This window comes from Mytilus californianus, unplaced genomic scaffold (genome assembly GCF_021869535.1).
Source record: "Mytilus californianus isolate M0D057914Y unplaced genomic scaffold, xbMytCali1.0.p SCAF_6, whole genome shotgun sequence".
NCBI classification, from domain to species: domain Eukaryota; kingdom Metazoa; phylum Mollusca; class Bivalvia; order Mytilida; family Mytilidae; genus Mytilus; species Mytilus californianus.
Window position 1 is genome coordinate 68,959,342 of NW_026262712.1, and position 19,682 is coordinate 68,979,023.

Sequence of the window (19,682 nt, forward strand, 5' to 3'; positions counted from 1 at the left end):
TGCAGCAACTGCAAAAATGCTATAACATAGAGGTTTCCTTTATTTCAAGTTTGATGGGATAGATGCGGTTAATATAGTCACAAAACTTTGAACTAGTAAGTAAAAGGACATCACCTATATAGCGGAAAGTGAAGTTAAAAAATAATGCAAGCTCCATTCTATTCTTCTGGGAGTGTTTTATGTAGAAATTGTGATTTATCCAATCATAAAACAAAATATTTGTTTCTACGTTGGTATTTATTCGTATGAAGCAAAGTAGGACGAACTATTGCAATCTGTGTTGCATTGAAAATTACGGATAAATGTATGATTGAACATACGAAAAGACAGACAATTTCGTTCAGTATATCATCCACTTTGAAAATTCACAATAAGTCCTAATATTTCATGTTCAGATATTCAAGATGATGTTTAGATTTTGATTCAGAAGAAAAGTCGCAGACTACCATTCATTTATTATAGACCACAATATTTAAAAAGGGTAACAGAAATTACCATATATACTAGTAAGCTGAACTGACCGGTCATATCACCAACAACCGACCTCTTCGACAAAATATATAAAGTGACAAAGACAACCGAACAACCTATATATAATTTGTTTCCGCCTTATCTGGTACAAGCATAAGATGTAAGTATCTATATTTGTGTGACTGTGTATTTTGTGTGATGTGGGATTTTTAACCCATATGTTTTAAAAGAATGATATGACAGAAGAATACAAATTATAGATCTTGACAGTACTGGTATGCACTTTATCATACGTGTCATAATATATCTTACATTTTAACAAGTGATTTCCTATTTGGAATTCAGCATTTTTTGCTGATTTCGTTTGCACATGTTGGTCTGTCGAAGTGTCCTGTTCGAAGTAGTCAAATGCCTCTGGACTAACATTCTAATAAGAAGAAGAATACAAAGAATAATCAAATCCCTATACAACTTACCTACTGCATATTTTACCAAAAATGACAATGGTCAGGACTATTCTTTCCAAAATAGATATAACGATATAACGACGAAGAAATATGACGTATTTATTGATATTGCAAAAGGTATTTTGTGGACTATAGTTTAAATGTGACTTAATGTTGACTTTTAAATTTGAATTTGCATATTGTATTTCACAGTAATGTTAAATAACGAGCGCACAAAGCCAAATGTCCTCGCCCAATGTCTTAAATACCGTGATTCGGTAGCATTCTTTGTTTTAATTTTACCGCTTAAAGAGTATCTAACAAATACAAACCTTCCATATATCGACTACAGTATGACCTTCGTGCTCATTTTTCTTGTTCATTTGAATTGTCTGAAAAAGAGACGTATTCAAAATAATGCATTGTAAAATATTTATTGCAGATACTGAGTTTGAGTACTCTTTTACTTTAACCTCTGAGTAAATTTTTTACCTATTATACTAATCGTTAGCATTATATACATGTTTTCAATTTTACTTAGGTACGTATTGCAATTTTAAAAGAAAATAACACTGTATACATTTTGTGAGTCTGTAGCGCTTTTATTAATCTACGCTCAGACCTAAAGCTTTGAAAGCCATAGGCGCATAAATAAGTAATATGATCAAAACGGTCTTTAAAAGAATAATCAAATTCATCTAAATTCATATTTGAATGAGAGAGTTGGAACCTTAGCTTTTTAATAAATTCTAAATTATCAACGGTAAAATATTTTATTACAAATCATATTACTACTGAGATGATGATACGTCCGGGGATCAACAATATACCAGCAGTGGTATCGACCCAGTGGTAGTTAATAAAAATACACTTATATAATATAAATTCAGTGCGTCCGAAGCGCTTTTCTTGATTTAGCCTCATCAGGTACGCTTAAATCTAAACATTGGATTGCAATGAATGTATAAATACATAGAAACGTTATAACCTATATGAATTAACATGATTTTGAAGATGAGTTAATTGTTTCTTTTTTGTTTGTTAAATTCGTCGTAGATTTTGGTTCCCAAATGTTTTCTTGATTGTAACAGGACTTTATTATTAAACGTAATTACAAGTATTTAAATATGTTTTACAATTGGTGACTTGCCACGTTGTATAACTTTTAGCTGTATATATATGTAGGACTCTGAACAGCGATGGCACTCCGAACCGCGATGGTCACGCTGATGTGCGCTGGTTAGATCACACTGAAGTGCGATGGTGGCATTGTTACGCTATCTTGTTGATAGCTACGCTGAAGTGCGATGGGTTACATAAAGTATAGTTTTAGTGTTTTTTTCATGTTCACATGTCGATGAAGAAATAAATATGTTTGCTAGAAGCTAGAAGCAGCTTTCTTGTTTATTAAGTAAATCATCGAGAATATTTCCATAATTGTAACGTTGTAGTTTTCTTTGGACAAAAAGAAGTCAACATCCATACAATCGTTTTAGCCGCTACATGCAAAGATTTTCTTTCCATTGCAACCAGTGCTTATTTCAATGACTGAAAATGTGATAGCTGTTTAAAACGCAATATAATAAGTGCCTAATAAACTTATCACCGTATGTGGTCTTTACTTCAACTAGAGAAAATACGGAATGTTTTTGTATAGCCAACATGAATACAAGTAAATAAATTCTTACTACTACCGGTAAAGGGAAATGATTAGTAAACGGGAAATTTAGCCTCTTTGTAGCAGATCCTTTTTTCGAAATTTAAAGCAGTTTTGTTTTTTACGAACGATCGTGCCTGAAAATCTCTAACTACATACGGGTCCGCAGACAGACTCTCCGTCTTAGGATATTACGGTAAACGTAGAACGCATGAGAGCTGAGATTACTATAACACATATAATAATCTTAGATGAGGGGAACAAAGTAAAGATAAACTGTTAACGCAGAATAATGTCCTCGTGCTGCAAACTTAAAGAGAACGAGCTCTCATTTAGTATGAAACTATAACTAAGGACATATATAGACCATCACACTTCAGCGAACAGACCATCATACCTCGGCCAAGACCGTCGCACTTCAACGTGACCATCGCACTTCAGCGTCACCATCGCACCACCAAGTCCTACATATTTATATCCTTTAGAGATAATTGCGTTTTAGTTTACCTCTTTCTATGGGATCTCAACATTTTCTTACCAACTTTTTTGTATTGATAAAATGTTTACTTTTCTATACAAATCTTTTACAAAACTGTCATCAAACTTGATATCTCTGTTCTTCAAATGCCGTATAACATCGGTTGTTTGGTCAATGATTGCTGAAGATACAATCTCTTTAAACTGAAAAATTTGAATGTGATTAAAAACGAATTCCAACATGACTGCCGATTTCCGAAAAAAAAAAAAAATCAGAGGAAGACTTTGAGCACGCAAATTTTCGAAATACTATAATTGTTTTCAATTCTTCTATTACAATTCAAGTTTTAATTATTTGTTGATACTGAATCTTTTCAATCAAAATGACCATTTGGAATTTAAACTTTATATTGAAATTATTGTTTATCTAAACATACGAACCATACGGTAATGCATTTGAAATTGGTATGTAGAGTTACCTGTTCATTGCTTTGATTTGATGAATTTAAACAGTATCCACCGAAAAGTTCTCTTTTAGAGAGCCAATCAATATCGACAACATATTTTGAAATTGAGATGACATCAGGGTCAACTTTTTGAAAAGATGGCACATACAAACTGTAGTCTGCCTCTGAAACATGAATGCAGTTGATTTAGTTTCACGAAGTGAAGTAATCTATTTCGGATCCAAGAGTTGAAACAAAAGTTATTTGAAATGAACTTCGAAGTTTTAATATAGACTTTGTATCGATCTTATGAGTTAAGTCTTTTTCAACTAATTTTTATAGTTTGTTCTTATGTTGTGCTGTTACACCACTGTCCCAGGTTAGGGGAGGGTTGAGCGCTCACAAACATATTTAATCCCACCACATTCTGTATGTGCCTGTCCCAAGTCAGGAGTCTGTAGTTTAGTGGGTGTCGTTGGTTCATGATTGTCATATTTGTTTTTCGTTAATTGTTTTGTTATAAATCAGGCCGTTAGTTTTCTCAATTGAATTGTTTCAATATTTTCATGTCGGGGCCTTTTATAGCCGACTATACGGTATGGGTTTTTCTCATTGTTCAAGGACGTACGGTTGCCTCATCTCCTTATTTTCATATTGTTTAGTATGATCAATATTGTAAATATTTTTTTTCAAACTTAAACATGTTAAACATGTGTGTTTATCGTGTACTATATCATAGTTTATATTGTTATTCATTACCGTTTTAATCATATTCTGTTATGCGTGTATTTTAGCCATTTAGAAAATTCTACATAATAAGCTATGACAATTAGTCTAATCAGATATTTAAAGAAACAGCATTTATTAACAACTTTTTGGCTTTACGCTTGAATCTCTTTAGGTTGATATCAGCTTTTCCAACGTTTGTATTAGGTTTTGAACCTCAAGAATTTTGGCCTCGAGCATCACTGAAGATACATTAATTGTAGAAATGTTCATCTGTTGCAATGAAATTGGAACCATTACTGTTATATTTGCAGGCATGCATATATTGATGATATAGGATACAGTCGCAGAATTACCATAGGAAGGCAAATTTTAAGTCAAAGACAATAAATCTATGGCATAATAGTAAATATATATACCTTGATCATATGACCAAGCTCTGATTATCCCATCTGTTAACCGTTCCCAAAGGCTTTCTGGACTGTCGCATATCAAGTCAAATATTGTGATCTGACAAAAAAAAAAGATGACATGATTGCTTATGAGAAAAGCAAAACAAATTATGATACAAATAAAACATGCACACATATATAAGGTAACATAAATGTTTATCAAATATTTTATTTCATAACTTATAAAATACACTATTTATAACAGGGGCGGATCCAGCCATTTTTAAAAGGGGGTTCCAAACCCAGGATAAAAAGGGGGGGGGGGGGGGGGGGGTTCCAACTATATGTCCCCATTCAAATCCATTGATCGTCAAAAAAAGGAAGATTCCAACCCCCGGAACCCCCCCCCCCCCCCCTGGATCCGCCACTGTATAAGAATGATGATCATGATAATACAAACTAAATAAATATAAATAATAACTTAATTGCAAAACCGTCACAACCTAGACCATATTTCCTGATTTTTAATTCAATTAACATTTGAAATAAAAAAATCAAGATTAATCTATTAAACCAAACAATCTTTTAAACGAAGTCCTGAACTATAACAAATAATCATTTCGTTTTGCGTACGACATTTATGTTTAAAAAAAAAAATCACTGAAACAAAGAACCCAATTGAAAAATAAACAAATATGCAAAACAAAATTAGAAAGATAAATTACCAGCCAATATCTTTTGGCGATGATATTTACAGCTGTTTCCATTCTCGTATATATGTCCTCTGTTATTTTTCTATTAAGCACCACAGGGGAAACTTTTCTGAGGTTTCGTATGCTTAAAGAAAATAAGCATACATGTAGTAGTAAAAATAACAACGGCCTGCTTTTTGTAGTCTACATGCAATACAAATAATGAAAAACAAACTAGATAGACAGTGTTTAAACGACAACGATTGAATAACAAGCTCCTAACTGTATGAAGTGTTTTGTAGACTTGTTTGTCTTTCGTGGATTTTGTTTTTGACCATGGCATTTTCTGTTACTCTTCAACTTATGGGTTTTGAATATTACCTTGATATGGTCCGTCTTTTTCTTTGATGTTGATACGACAGTTTTCTGTAAATTCACTGTTCATCAAACATGTTATATGTGAAACTCATGTTAATCTAAGATTTTCTACCCACAGCCATTTTTGGAAAACACTTTGGATCATTTAGGTTTTCAATGATCTTCAACTTCGTTTTTCAATTTGCTTTCCTATTCATACTAAAAGCGCGAATGAAAATATAAAAATGAGTGAAGATTTTTACTTTTAGTATCTATCAGATCTTTTAATTTTCATTTAACAGTACATATTTATTCTTACTCTTCAATACACATTGCAAGTAAGTCCGATACACCACCTGACCCTTTTGTTACCACTACTGAAATATCACACTGCACTGCCCTAGCAACATGTGACAGTGTTTCTAAATCCCCGTTAACAACAACCAACACAACTGGCACTCTAACTGTGAAAAGGAAATAATATCATTATGAGCAACTGTACCGAAAGCAAATTATTGAAAGTATAAACTTTTAAAAGGTAACGGATACTTAAGGATATCCAACAAATCCTTGGTGCGCAAATTTGTTAGTTTTATTAATAGATTCGATTCCTGGGATTTGGAGGATGGGGTAGGATGATGTTGTGCAGACGGAATATTCACTTTGACCAGTTCCTAGGCCAGCTTTTTTATTATTGATTTTATATACATTTAAATCCTGTAAGAATATTCCTTTTTATTCGGTCTTGACAATTTCATTTTTTCCTCAGTTCTTTGCTGATTTAATATTCATTTTCACCATCCCTCGTCCATTCCCACCAGAAAATCATGTGATCGCCCCTTAACAGTCATTTTGATACTGAAGTTTAAATTTATAAATTATGTAATTTATATTTATAAATCGCATTATGAATTCGATGATCAGTTTTCGACAAATGCTTCTTCTTTTGTGTCAGGTTGAAATCCTAATTGCAACCTGTGTTTTTACATCTATTCATTTATTTATAATGTAGTTAATATCGTTGGCAATAACATGTATGCACCCGATAATATTTTGGTTGTTTAAGTTTAAAGTAAAAACATTGTATGATGTTTTACAAACAAAAACAAATCAGAATGATCTATATATAAGTAAAAATAAACGGTCGAATTAAAACATATATTGTTTACCTTTATTGTCAGTTTCATCCCCAAACTTAACAAAAAGAGATTTATTAATATAACTTTCTAATTCTAGACGTTTTATATTATAATCACGAGTATTAGTCTCCTGAACCATTTCTTCCTCATCTTCCTCGGATGGTAAAATCTGTATAATGCATGAAAATATTATTCAATGTAAACCAACGATAGCACATACTATACTGTGTGTTAAAACAAACGCCCAGAAAATTCCGAGATTTTTCTGAAATTCAAAATTCGATATTCTGGATTCAATAGTGATGGCACATCTTTTGTTTAACATCCTTTTCTTGCGCTTATTTTTTTCTATTATCTTTATACTTTCAGTTTTGATACATATACTTTTCTTTATACAGTTGACAATGTCGGTTTCAACGCAGGTTGAAGGTATCCGTATTATTTCGTCGGCATTCGTTTATTACGGCGTTAACATCGACAACAATAATCCCGGAAGAAACCCTTTACTCTAAAAAATATGATGAACTAATACATATTTTGAAATATTTTAGGCCTTACTTAAAATTACTTTTTGTTTGCCCTAACAACATGAACAAGGCACAACTGAAAAGCTCTCTTCTTGGCAATAAAATTGAAGTACTGAATTTCGGTACTGATAATAAATTTCGGAGGAAGCTAGAAAACATTATATCAAAGTTCAGATAACTAAATGAATGTAATTATTGTTTTCTCGTCTTTCACTTCGATTGTCAGTTGGCTTTGGCAATACTCTTCGGTTTATCCATAAATAGCCTCGATCATCCTTGAAGAGACAATAAAAGGCTGGAAATTGCTCTTCGATAAACTGAGTGAAAGCAAAGCAAGGGGAAATATTGAGCAATTTGACAGAGTAAAACTAAATTGAATAACACAAAATCAGTTGCAACAGAGTTCCAATATAATGACATAGTTACGTACGTAGCTCGACGTACGGACCTTATAGGACTGGTTATTGCCAACCATTGAATTTTAATAAATACGTCGCTCAAGTTTAAACGAAGTATTCCAAGACTTTAAAATCATACACACAACTTTTTCGTCCATATTAAACTATTTAAAAAATGATTTAAAGTGATGGAAATCATGCATTTTTATTTATCACGTGGTATTCCAGATTACCGCCTTAATTTTCACTGACATAAGATCACGTATAAAAAAAAACACGTATTCCTTACATATCAAACAGTCGATGTGAGTTATCTTTCGTGGTTTTGATTGTGACAATTATTTTTCAATATACTCTGCAAATGAACGCTGCATTATTATATATTTGACATGCTTATTTTTTTCGTAGTCCGATATTATTTCTTTCTTTCTCTATCTATCTACCTGTTTATTTGTATTTTTGTGGGGAAAACATTTTTAGACAGATGTTATTTTCTGACGATTTCAAAATTGTCAAAGTCAGTGTTTGTCAGAATATCGCTTCATTTAACTTCTAAATAAAGCTATTTTCTTTTTTATTATAAAATGTAAAGATAAACCAATTCCCTAGATAGATTTTATTTTAAAAGGTGTGCTCAATTAAGGATTGTTTTGTGTTGTTTTTGTTAAACGGAAATGCTATATGAGTCCAAATAGAAAAGTCTTTTCCAGGCAAACTATTTTTTATATCCCTTGAAGTATATTAACTTATAGTATTTTAACCATTTCATCGATAAACAGTTTGTAGGGGTCACCGAATTTATTTTACTGCATACATCATTGTAGTGAATGTGTTAGGTAAGAACCAAACAAAAACATAAGATATAAGATTTTGATGCCAGATGCGGATCCAGGATTTTGAAAAAGGGGGCCATAAACTAGGCAACGTTAGGAGTAATACATTTTAAATCCGCCTTTGGATGCGCTATGCAGTTAAGTCGGCACACTATTCTTTTTTCTTGTCGATGTTTCATTCTCAATCCAGTGCAGAAGATCATGATTTTGCGCAACGCTAAAATAAAGTATCAACAAGATGCAGGACAATATATAAATGTATACGTGTTTGTTTGAATATGCATATTCAGGACGAGATGAGGAATATGAACCCGACTTTATACTAGACCGATACGCTGATCCAAATTTTTAACCAGGTAGTTCACACGGTCCGCAAGAAAACATGTCACCCTACCTGGATCAACTATTCTGACTACGAACCAACCAGTCTTTGCGCTTACTCATAAATATCGCAAGCATGGCAGAGAGCCAATCTTTTATTTTAACCGGACTATAGAATCGAACCAAAGACTGCCCGCACTCGCGCAGCGGCGTATCTTCCATAGAGCCAATGAGGTCTCACCAATTTTTTGACCATGCATTTAAAAAAGAGAGATGAAGAGAAGTTACATTCAGTGTATTTCATAGTATAGAGTGACGACGGTTCAAAACGCTGACTTCATTACCCTTCACACACTCATTCCTCATGATTAACTTAACGGGGTTATATTTCAAAGAGACAGCAACCCGACCAAAAAGCAGAAAACAGCCCAAGGCAACCAATGGGTCTTTAACTCAGCCAGAAAATCCCGTACACAGAGGCGGGCTTCGGTTGGTTCCTAAACAATAATGAAACAAGTTCAACGAAACGGATGACACACTTAACTCCGAAACATACAAATGATTCAAAATTAAAAAAAAAAAAACCAAACAAACAAGACTTACTATGGCTAGAGGTTCTGATTTGGAACAAGCGTAAAAATGCGATGGGGTTAAACATGTTAAATGCATTTCAGAGGAGGTCATAAATATAATTCTGTCAGTTATTTTTGTTTCGATCAGGACCTGTCTTTGATAAAGTACTGTATGAATTTAATGCGCACTGAAAAATGTTATCATTTCATGATAAAATTTCACAATCTGGATTTTTTATAAAAGAGGGACGAAAGATACCAGAGGGACAGTCAATCTCATAGATCGAAAACAAACTGACAACGCCATGGCCAAAAATATAAAGACAAACAGACAAATAATAGTACAGATGACACAACATAGAAAACTAAAGACTAAGCAACGCGAACCCCACCAAAAACTGGGGGTGATCTCAGGTGCTCCGGAAGGGTAAGCAGATCCTGCTCCACATGTGACACCCGTCGTGTTGCTTATGTTATTACAAATCCGGTAAATAGTCTAATTCGGTAAGTCACATTCGTGCAAAGGGAAGGGTATTGTAGTTACGACATAAGGAACATATTCGATATCATCTGTGAAACGGTTATTCCATAACGGTCAACCAACTCGTGATGGCGTCCGTAAAATTTACGAAGGGATGATCTCAACTTCACCATTTAGAACTCTTGGCTTAATAGCTTCCTTGTGAGCAGCAATCCTCTATCAAGGAAATCATGATAGGAAACACAAGCCCGGGAATATCGTATTCGTATTATAAGATGCTCGTTGTGCCAGTGTGTGACCAATCAAGAGTATGGTTACTTAAACTCTCCCCCCCCCCCCCACCCTTGAAGTAGGTGGTTTGTTAAAAGTCGAAGGATGTACCAGTATGTACTGTATACAAGACCCTATTCAACAGTATAACCTATGCTTAAAGGGGTTGTCTGTTTGGTTGTCTGGGATGTATAAATACACAGGCACGTCCAGTCGGAATTGGGACATTCAATCAAATGTAGGGAAAGTGCAATCATTTATTTAGTTCTATATGTAACAGAACAGATTAAATAAAAGAGGGCTACTGAGGGGGCTTGTTGCAAGACAAAATGTCTACTCCTGTCTAACCCTCCTTTTCCAGTTGCAGTTGACATTCATGCTGTTATCCTGGTCTACCCATTAATCTAAAAGGATCATCCTACTTAACAAAAACTGCAATCGAATATTCCAAACATATTTGTTTTTTATATATACGTATTTGTACAGGTTAAATGCCAAACATTTCATAGAATTTATTTGTGAGCAAAAACTTTAAACTACGCATACATTTGTACAGACTCTTCCTAGAACCCATGCATCATTATAATTAAAGATAAGAAGTAAAAATATAACGATTTAGTAAATAGTAATGGTTTTTGTCTTGAAGATGCATACTCATACTTTCTACTTGATTAAATTCTACGGAAAGATGACAAAGTTTTATCAAAAAGATGCATCAGTGATCTGAATTTCTGCCTATGAAAAGGTATCTTGAAATATTTTATAGAAGTATGCTTAAAAAAGAGTAAGTCGTGTACACCTTTTACATACCGGCGTGTTTGAAACTCCTGTTTTAACCCTATTACTCATAAATCAAAAACGAGAATATCATCTTGCTTCAGATTTTATTATATTTATTTTTTCAAACTTAATTTTGATTCAATAGTTTTTAAGAATTCATACCTTGAGAAATAAATATATGGGTCAAGAGAAATGACCTAGTAATGGTCGGTGCATTTGATTACCGGTAAGTATTAGATACAATACAAAGGTAACAAAGAAACAGGCCGGTAACAACCGTTGCCGGATAGTTTTTCTGCACGAGTAGTCAGGTTAAGGCCTTGACCTGACTACAAGTGCAGAAAAACTATACGACAAGTTGTTTCCGGCCTGTTTTTTGTTACCTTTGTTTTGTATCTGACTTGTACGACGTTTCAAGAAAGAAGTAGTACATTTTGCATTTGGAAGAGGTAGCAAAAAAAACATATTAGAAACTTAAATGGTCATATGCCAGTTAATGAAAGTTACAGTTTTAACACATTTTTTTTTCACTTCCCTTCAGCCGAGAAAAAATTCAAGAATCTAATAACTTTATGAAAAGAACCATTCCAAGTAAAAGGTGAATGTCGTACACATTTGAGACTTTTTAAAATGCAACTTTGCAAGTAAGTAATGTATAAAAAAGATTTCAGAGGTAAGCAAGCTACCATGTGATTTTTATTGGGGAAAAACGGAAAAAGGGGGGGGGGGGGGGGTTAAAATAAATTTAAGATAAACATGCTTGATCCTTTTTTGGTTGAACAAATGCAGGATGTGCCATTCCATACCCACAATTCCCCCTTAAATAAAATCGTAAAAATCGTACGTTTGCCGCCAAATAAACGAATTCAATATATATGTGAGTTCAATAAAAATATAAATGTAGCAAAATAATGAATTTACTATTCCATTAGTGAATGAAATGATATGGAAAAAATGGATTTTGTCTTTTTATTTGATATATATAGGCATATATTTTGGATTTGTTTTCTAAGTTCAGGTTTTTATATGTCTCTGATAGTGTTGATCAGGAGCAAACACGTGTCACTATATGCTCCAATCGCAGCTTACCGTCCAAAATTGATGACATAAGTTGAATGATTTTCTTCAAGATTTGCTACATATTTGAACATGCATTATGTTACACGGACATTTTTTATCTATAGGATCAATCGTGCATTGGTGAGTTGATAGGGATTTTACCTTTTGATTAGATTTGATTTTTTTTATATATATTTCTTGTCTTTTTTATTGATATATAAACGTCGGTACCAGCTTTTCTTTACCTTCAGCAATGTTCAGAATACTATTTATGTCCATATATTGAAAAAAAAAATACATTTACGGACCGACCATTTACGATTTAGCTTCAAAAAGATGTTATGTTCTTTTCTTAGTAAGACAATTATTTAGTTTTTTTCAACGCTATCACACAATTCTTTTTTTCGAAATTAGCACTATTATATACGGTATTCGAAAAATCAGGAATCAGAACATAATTTTGTCATCTGCTTGACCACATTATGTTTTTTTCTCATAAAATTGGGGATCAAAATATTTTTTAGGAAAAAACCATAACCCCTCTTTTGAAGTTAAATGGTCAATCCCTTAGTGTACTGATATGAATAGTCATTTACTGGAATTGTTTGGAAAAAAATATTTATTGATGCTAAAGTAAATATTTTAATCAAAAAGACAGGAAATATTTCGGTGAAACAAAAAGTTCAAATCTAATTGAAATTTAAAGTGCCCATGAACTCACTGATCATGCACGGGTGATTCTATTCATAAAAAGAGTCCGGTAACACTTAAAAAGTGTCCGTGTATCATCTAAAAAGAGTCCGTGTAACACCCGTTGTACGACTTTGCCCCCCGCAGAGCTATAGAAAAACAGTACATTAACGGATGTTACACGGACTCTTTTTAGATGATACACGGACTCTTTTTAGTTGTTACACGGACACTTTTTATGAATAGATTCACTCGTGCATGATCAGTGAGTTCATGGGCACTTTAACTTTCAATTAGATTTGAACTTTTTGGTTCACCGACATATTTCCTGTCTTTTTATTAAACAAAATATTTACGTTAGCATCAATATCTTTTTTCAAACATTTTCAGTAAAATACTATTCATATCAGTACACTAAGGGATAAGACATTTAACTTCAAAAAGGGGGGTATGGTTTTCTCCTTAAAAAAGATATTTTGATCCCAAATTTTATGAGAAAAAATTTACTATGGTCAAGCAGATGACAAATTAATGTTCTGCATGATTCCTGATTTTCCGAATACCGTATAGTGCTAATTTAAACAAAAATATTTGGGTGATGGCGTTGAAAAGTAAATAGTTAATATACTCAGAAAAGAACATACCGCCCCATTTATGAAGCAAAATAATCGGTCAATAAATGTTTTCTTCGTTATATGGACATGAATAGTATTTTGGACAATGCTGAAAGTAAAGAAATGATGATACCGACGTTCATATTTCAATAAAAAAAGACAGGAAATAAGTAAATAAAAATCAAATCTTATCAAAAGATAAAATCCCTATCAACTCACCAATGCACGATTGATCCTATAAAAAAAGGTGTTCGTGTAATACACGTCCAAATAAGCAGCAAATCTAGAAGAAAATCATTCAACTTATGTCATCAATTTTGGACGGTAAGCTGCGATTATACCATATAGTAACACGTGTTTAATCCCGATCAAGACTTGCAGATCTAGAGACGAGCATGAATTTAAAAAAAAATCAAAGTATATGCCTGAATATATATAATATTAAAACAAAATCCATTTTTTCATAACATTTCATTCACTAATGAAGTAGGAAATTCATTCTTTTGATACATTTATATTGTTATTGAATTTATATATACATATATATCAGTTGCGGATCCAGCCATTTTAAAAAAGGGGGTTCCCAATCCAGGACAAAACAGGGGGGGGGGTCCAACTATATGTCCCTATTTAAATGTATTGATCGTTCAAAAAAAAGGTGTTACAACCCCCGGGACCCCCACCACTGAATATTGAATTCATGTATTTGGCAACAAACGTGCGATTTTTACGATTTTTTAAAAGTGGGAATGGGGGGATGGAGTGGCACATTCTGCATTTTTTCATCAAAATAAAGATCACAGCCTGTTTATTTTAAATTAAATTAGGCCCCCCTCCCCGCTTTCCGTTTCATCCATAAAAATCAAACGTTAGCTTACTTACCACTAAAATATTTCTTTAATATATTACTTTTTTACGAAGTTGCATTTTAAAAAGTCTTAAATGTGTACAACATTCATCTTTTACTTGATATGGTTCTTTTTTATCAAATTATAAGATTCCTGATTTTGTTCTTGAAAAAAACTCTCGGTTGAAGGGAAATGAAAAAAAAAAGTGTGTTTATACTATAACTTACATTTACTGCTTTATGGCTATCTAAGTTTCTCAAATGTTTAGTCTTGCAAAATGTATTATTAATTTACTTTCTTGAAACGTCGTACAAGTCAGATACAAAACAAAAGTAACAAAAAAATAGGCCGGAAACAACCTGCCGTATAGTTTTTCTGCACTTGTAGTCAGGTCAAGGTCCTCGGCTATCGCCTCGGACCTTGACCTGACTACTCGTGCAGAAAAACTATCCGGCAACGGTTGTTACCGGCCTGTTTCTTTGTTACCTTTGTATTGTATCTAATACTTAAAGTTCTGTTTTTCTATACCTCTGCTGGGGGCAAAGTCGTACAACTGGATTAAGTGTTCCCTTAAAATGTTGTTGTTAATAAAATCACCCAGAATTTAATAACAAAATATGTAGAGATTTAAAATAGCAGATTTGATCAACTTTTGAATACTATTTATTCTAACAAAGTAGGTGTATTCAACAAACCAAATATTCATGCAGTCTATGCTCCCCTCCGTCATGCTTCAATGCAATAGGCCGAGATACGTTCAGATAGGTTGGTTATGTCGAGTAATGTTATTGTATTTGAAATCTCTATTAAGACTTAAGGATCAATGATCTGTTATGTTGGGGGGAAAAAACGTTTGAAAGAAAATAAAGAATGAAATGAAAAACTAACATGCAGATTTTATAAACAATTATTGTCATTGGAAAGTTCAAAACTGGTCGAGGATTACATTCTCTCTCTTTCTGAAGGCATTGGTTAACGTTGTTATACGTTATTTTTGCCATCAATTGCAAATGATAATTATAAGAAAGGTTTCAACATTGATAGTAAAAAAAAAAAAAACCAATAGAAAACGTTGAATGGAAATGATATGAAGACAACGTGTAAATTTTAGAACTCTAAACTTTGAACTTTTCAACTTTTCATATTACCTTCATATCAGTTTCAAAATACTGATACACTGTTTCAGGGATACCTTTCAGTACAAAACTGTTGATATCTTCAATTTTCCGCATCCATTTCATTTTTCCTTGATGATAGAGAAATCCACATCCAGTAATAAATTTATTTCATCAGCAATCAAAGCCGGGCTTGAGAGTAACCACCACTCTAGTGGCGGTATGAATCATATGTGGTAATAAAATAAACCTCAAAAGGTCTCTCAAAAAGAGAGGCGACGGATACCAAAGGGACATTTAATTCAAGTCTGTCAGAGTACATTCATACAATATAAGTCTATTTCCTATTGTAATAGTATACAAACATCTGACGTCTCTACGATTTACACTTGCACCTCATTCCAATGCTTAAAGACAGATTTAAAGAACTAGTCCAACTAGATTGTCTATCGCAAATAAACTTATCTTGTCTTAGGAAGAGATACATCATACTTTGTACAAAAACAAACCACTCTGATTTCAATAAACAATTCTCTGAAACTGGCATTATCAAGATGCTTGATTTTTTTTTACTGGCAACATATTTATTACGTTCAGAGAACGTCTGTTTAAAAAAAATGAATTGGGGACTAATGAAGCTCCGCTTCTTACCAACTTGTTCCTTTATTCATATGAGACAGACTTCACACAGGAGCTTCTCAGGAAGACCGAAAAGAAGCTATCATTATCCTTTACATTCAAGTTCCGCTGTGTACTAGTTGATGATGAACTCTCACTAAATAATCCAAAGTTTCCTGATAATGTCAAACGAATCTATTCAATCGAATTTGAAATGATACCAAATAGTTAAATCTGCTTCATAGCTAGACATCCGTCAAAAAATTTACAATGAGGGTCGGTTGAGACAAAAAGGAGGATTTCAGCTTCCCAACTGTAAACTTTCGATTCTATGTGGCGACATTCCAGCAGCGCCTGTATATGGAGTATATGTCTCCCAGTTGATATGATACTCCATGGCTTTCGTTTCCTGTCATGAATTCCTTACTAGATTGTTCTGCTTTCAAGGAAGCTATCGAATCAAGGGTTCCAAGTGGTGAGGTTGAATTCATCTCTTCGAAAGCTTAACAGCCGCCATCATGATTTGGTCGACCGTTATGGATTATCTGTGTCACAGATACTACATGTATGTTTCAATTGTCGTAAGCATAATCAGGCCTCTCTACCTCGATTGTGACATCTCCGAATGAGACTTATCACCGGACCTGTACTCGCAAGACCAAACGACGGAAGTCACAAGTGGAGATGGAACAGTTTACCCTTCCGGAGCATCTGTGTTCACTCAAGGTTTATGATGATAATGTTTGCGGAGTGTTCGGCTTTTCTTCTTTTTTCGTGTTTTTCCATGTCGTTGTCAGTTTTTCAAATACTAAATAGTTTTGAATGTTTCTTTTTTATATATAAAATTCATCTTTGACATCCCATGTATTGGTAACGAACTGCAGCTGTTTTGTTATATTTTAATCACATAAACGGAAACATGAAAATGAAAACCAGAAGTATTATTCTAAGTCGAAAACAAACTTCTGCAGCTGTCATCTAAATCTTCATAAATCATCAGAACATTAAAATTAAAAAAAGATAAAATCGAAGTAAGACAGATCATCGTTAACTGTTGTGAAACACGCAAATCTACGGAGCCCTGTTGGTCTCACACAGATTATAAAGTGTCTTTTAAAGTCCTGCGCTGAAGATGTGTAAAGTCTAGCGCTGGAGATGTAAAGTCTAGCGCTAGAGATGTAAAGTCTAGCGCTGGAGATGTAAAGTCCAGCGCTGAAGATGTAAAGTCTAGCGCTGGAGATGTAAAGTCCAGCGCTGGAGATCTAAAGTCTAGCGCTGGAGATGTTAAGTCAAGCGCTGAAGATGTAAAGTCTAGCGCTGGGGATGTAAAGTCTAGCGCTGGAGATGTAAAGTCCAGCGCTGGAGATCTAAAGTCTAGCGCTGGAGATGTAAAGTCAAGCGCTGAAGATGTAAAGTCTAGCGCTGGGGATGTAAAGTCTAGCGCTGGAGATGTGTAAAATCTAGCGCCGGAGATATGCAAAGTCTAGCGCTGGAGATGTAAAGTCAAGCGCTGGAGATGTAAAGTCAAGCGCTGAAGATGTAAAGTCTAGCGCTGAAGATGTAAAATCAAGCGCTGGAGATGTAAAGTCAAGCGCTGAAGATGTAAAGTCAAGCGCTGAAGATGTAAAGTCTAGCGCTGGAGATGTAAAGTCAAGCGCTGGAAATGTAAAGTCCAGCGCTGGAGATGTAAAGTCAAGCGCTGGAGATGTAAAGTCTAGCGCTGTAGATGTTAAATCAATCGAATTATACGAATTCCAAACAAAAAGAAATTAGAAAATTCAGCAAAGAGTCAGAAACTCACTAAAATAAGTAAGAAAATACCAAATCGAGAATAAAAAAATTTATAGACAGAAGAAGAAATAGAGCACACTATGACCAGCAAACAACCATTAGATAGCTGATAGTGGGGGCATAAAGAATCCTCAGATAGCTGATAGTGAGCATAAAGAACCCTTAGATAGCTGATAGTGGGCATAAAGAACCCTCAGATAGCTGATAGTGGGCATAAAGAACCCTCAGATAGCTGATAGTGGGAATAACGAACCCCTTGATAGCTAAAAGTGAGCATAACGAACCCTCAGATAGCTGATAGTGGGCATAACGAACCCCTAGATAGCTGATAGTGGGCATAAGGAACCCTTAGCTAGCTGAAAATGGGCATAAAGAACCCTTACATAGCTGATAGTGAACATAAAGAACCCTTAGATAACTGATAGTGGGCATAAAGAACCCTTAGATAGTTGATAGTGGGCATTACGCAGCAAAGAACAAAACACCCTCAGATAGCTGATAGTGGGCATAACGAACCCTCAGATTGCTGATAGTGGGCATAAAGAACCCTCAGATAACTGATAGTGGGAATAACGAACCCCTAGATAGCTAAAAGTGGGCATAACGAACCCTCAGATAGCTGATAGTGGGCATAGCGAACCCCTAGATAGCTAATATTGGGCATAAGGAACCCTTAGCTAGCTGAAAATGGACATAAAGAACCCTCAGATAGCTGATAGTGGGCATAACGAACCCTTAGATAGCTGATAGTTGACATAATGAACCTTTAGAAAGCTGCATTCTGGTACAGGATTGTGTGAATGTTCGCCAACGTCGCCAACGTCGCCAACATTTACAAAATCATTACTGTTCGCCAACGTCGCCAACGTCGCCAACATTTACGAAATCATTACTCTTCGCCAACGTCGCCAACATTTACGAAATCATTACTGTTCGCCAACGTCGCCAACCTTTATGAAATCAATACTGTTCGCCAACGTCGCCAACATCGCCAACCTTTATTCTATTCTATTCACTATCAGCTATCTAATGGTTCGTTATGCCCACTATCAGCTATCTATGGGTTTTTTATGTCCACTATCAGCTATCTAAGGGTTCTTTATGCCCATTTTCAGCTAGCTAAGGGTTCCTTATGCCCAATATTAGCTATCTAGGGGTTCGCTATGCCCACTATCAGCTATCTGAGGGTTCGTTATGCCCACTTTTAGCTATCTAGGGGTTCGTTATTCCCACTATCAGTTATCTGAGGGTTCGTTATTCCAACTATCAGCTATATAAGGGTTCTTTATGCCCACTATCAGCTATCTAAGGGTTCTTTATGCCCACTATCAGCAATCTGAGGGTTCGCTTTGCCCACAAACAGCTATCTGAGGGTTCTTTATGCCCCACTATCAGCTATCTAATGGTTGTTTGCTGGTCATAGTGTGCTTCATTTCTTCTTCCGTCTATAATTTTTTTTATTCTCGTTTTGGTATTTTCTTACTTATTTTAGTGAGTTTCTGACTCTTTGCTGAATTTTCTAATTTCTTTTTGTTTGGAATTCGTATAATTCGATTGATTTTACATCTCCAGCTCTAGACTTTACATCTCCAGTGCTTGACTTTACATCTCCAGCGCTGGACTTTACATTTCCAGCGCTTGACTTTACATCTCCAGCGCTAGACTTTACATCTTCAGCGCTTGACTTTACATCTTCAGCGCTTGACTTTACATCTCCAGCGCTTGATTTTACATCTTCAGCGCTAGACTTTACATCTCTAGCGCTTGATTTTACATCTCCAGCGCTTGACTTTACATCTCCAGCGCTAGACTTTGCATATCTCCAGCGCTAAATTTTACACATCTCCAGCGCTAGACTTTACATCCCCAGCGCTAGACTTTACATCTTCAGCGCTTGACTTTACATCTCCAGCGCTAGACTTTAGATCTCCAGCGCTGGACTTTACATCTCCAGCGCTAGAC

At 34.6% G+C, this 19,682-nt stretch overlaps 1 protein-coding gene across 5 annotated transcripts in view; it reads right to left on the reverse strand.

The window, feature by feature from the left end:
• The window catches only part of LOC127704663 (transient receptor potential cation channel subfamily M member 1-like), a 30,784-nt gene extending 15,324 nt beyond the window's left edge, over window positions 1-15,460 (reverse strand). For 4 of the 5 annotated variants that reach the window (XM_052208797.1, XM_052208796.1, XM_052208798.1 and 1 more), the window contains exons 1-9: window positions 15,345-15,460; window positions 6,834-6,972; window positions 5,984-6,128; window positions 5,341-5,452; window positions 4,643-4,733; window positions 3,531-3,682; window positions 3,142-3,255; window positions 1,250-1,309; window positions 784-898 (exon numbers count right to left, since the gene is read on the reverse strand). In XM_052208797.1, coding sequence (XP_052064757.1) covers window positions 784-898; window positions 1,250-1,309; window positions 3,142-3,255; window positions 3,531-3,682; window positions 4,643-4,733; window positions 5,341-5,452; window positions 5,984-6,128; window positions 6,834-6,972; window positions 15,345-15,437 — 1,021 coding nt within the window. In that variant the 5' untranslated portion in view covers window positions 15,438-15,460. The remainder of the gene's footprint in view (window positions 1-783; window positions 899-1,249; window positions 1,310-3,141; window positions 3,256-3,530; window positions 3,683-4,642; window positions 4,734-5,340; window positions 5,453-5,983; window positions 6,129-6,833; window positions 6,973-15,344) is intronic. The other variant, XM_052208799.1, reaches the window with a different exon arrangement.
• Window positions 15,461-19,682: the final 4,222 nt, after the last annotated feature.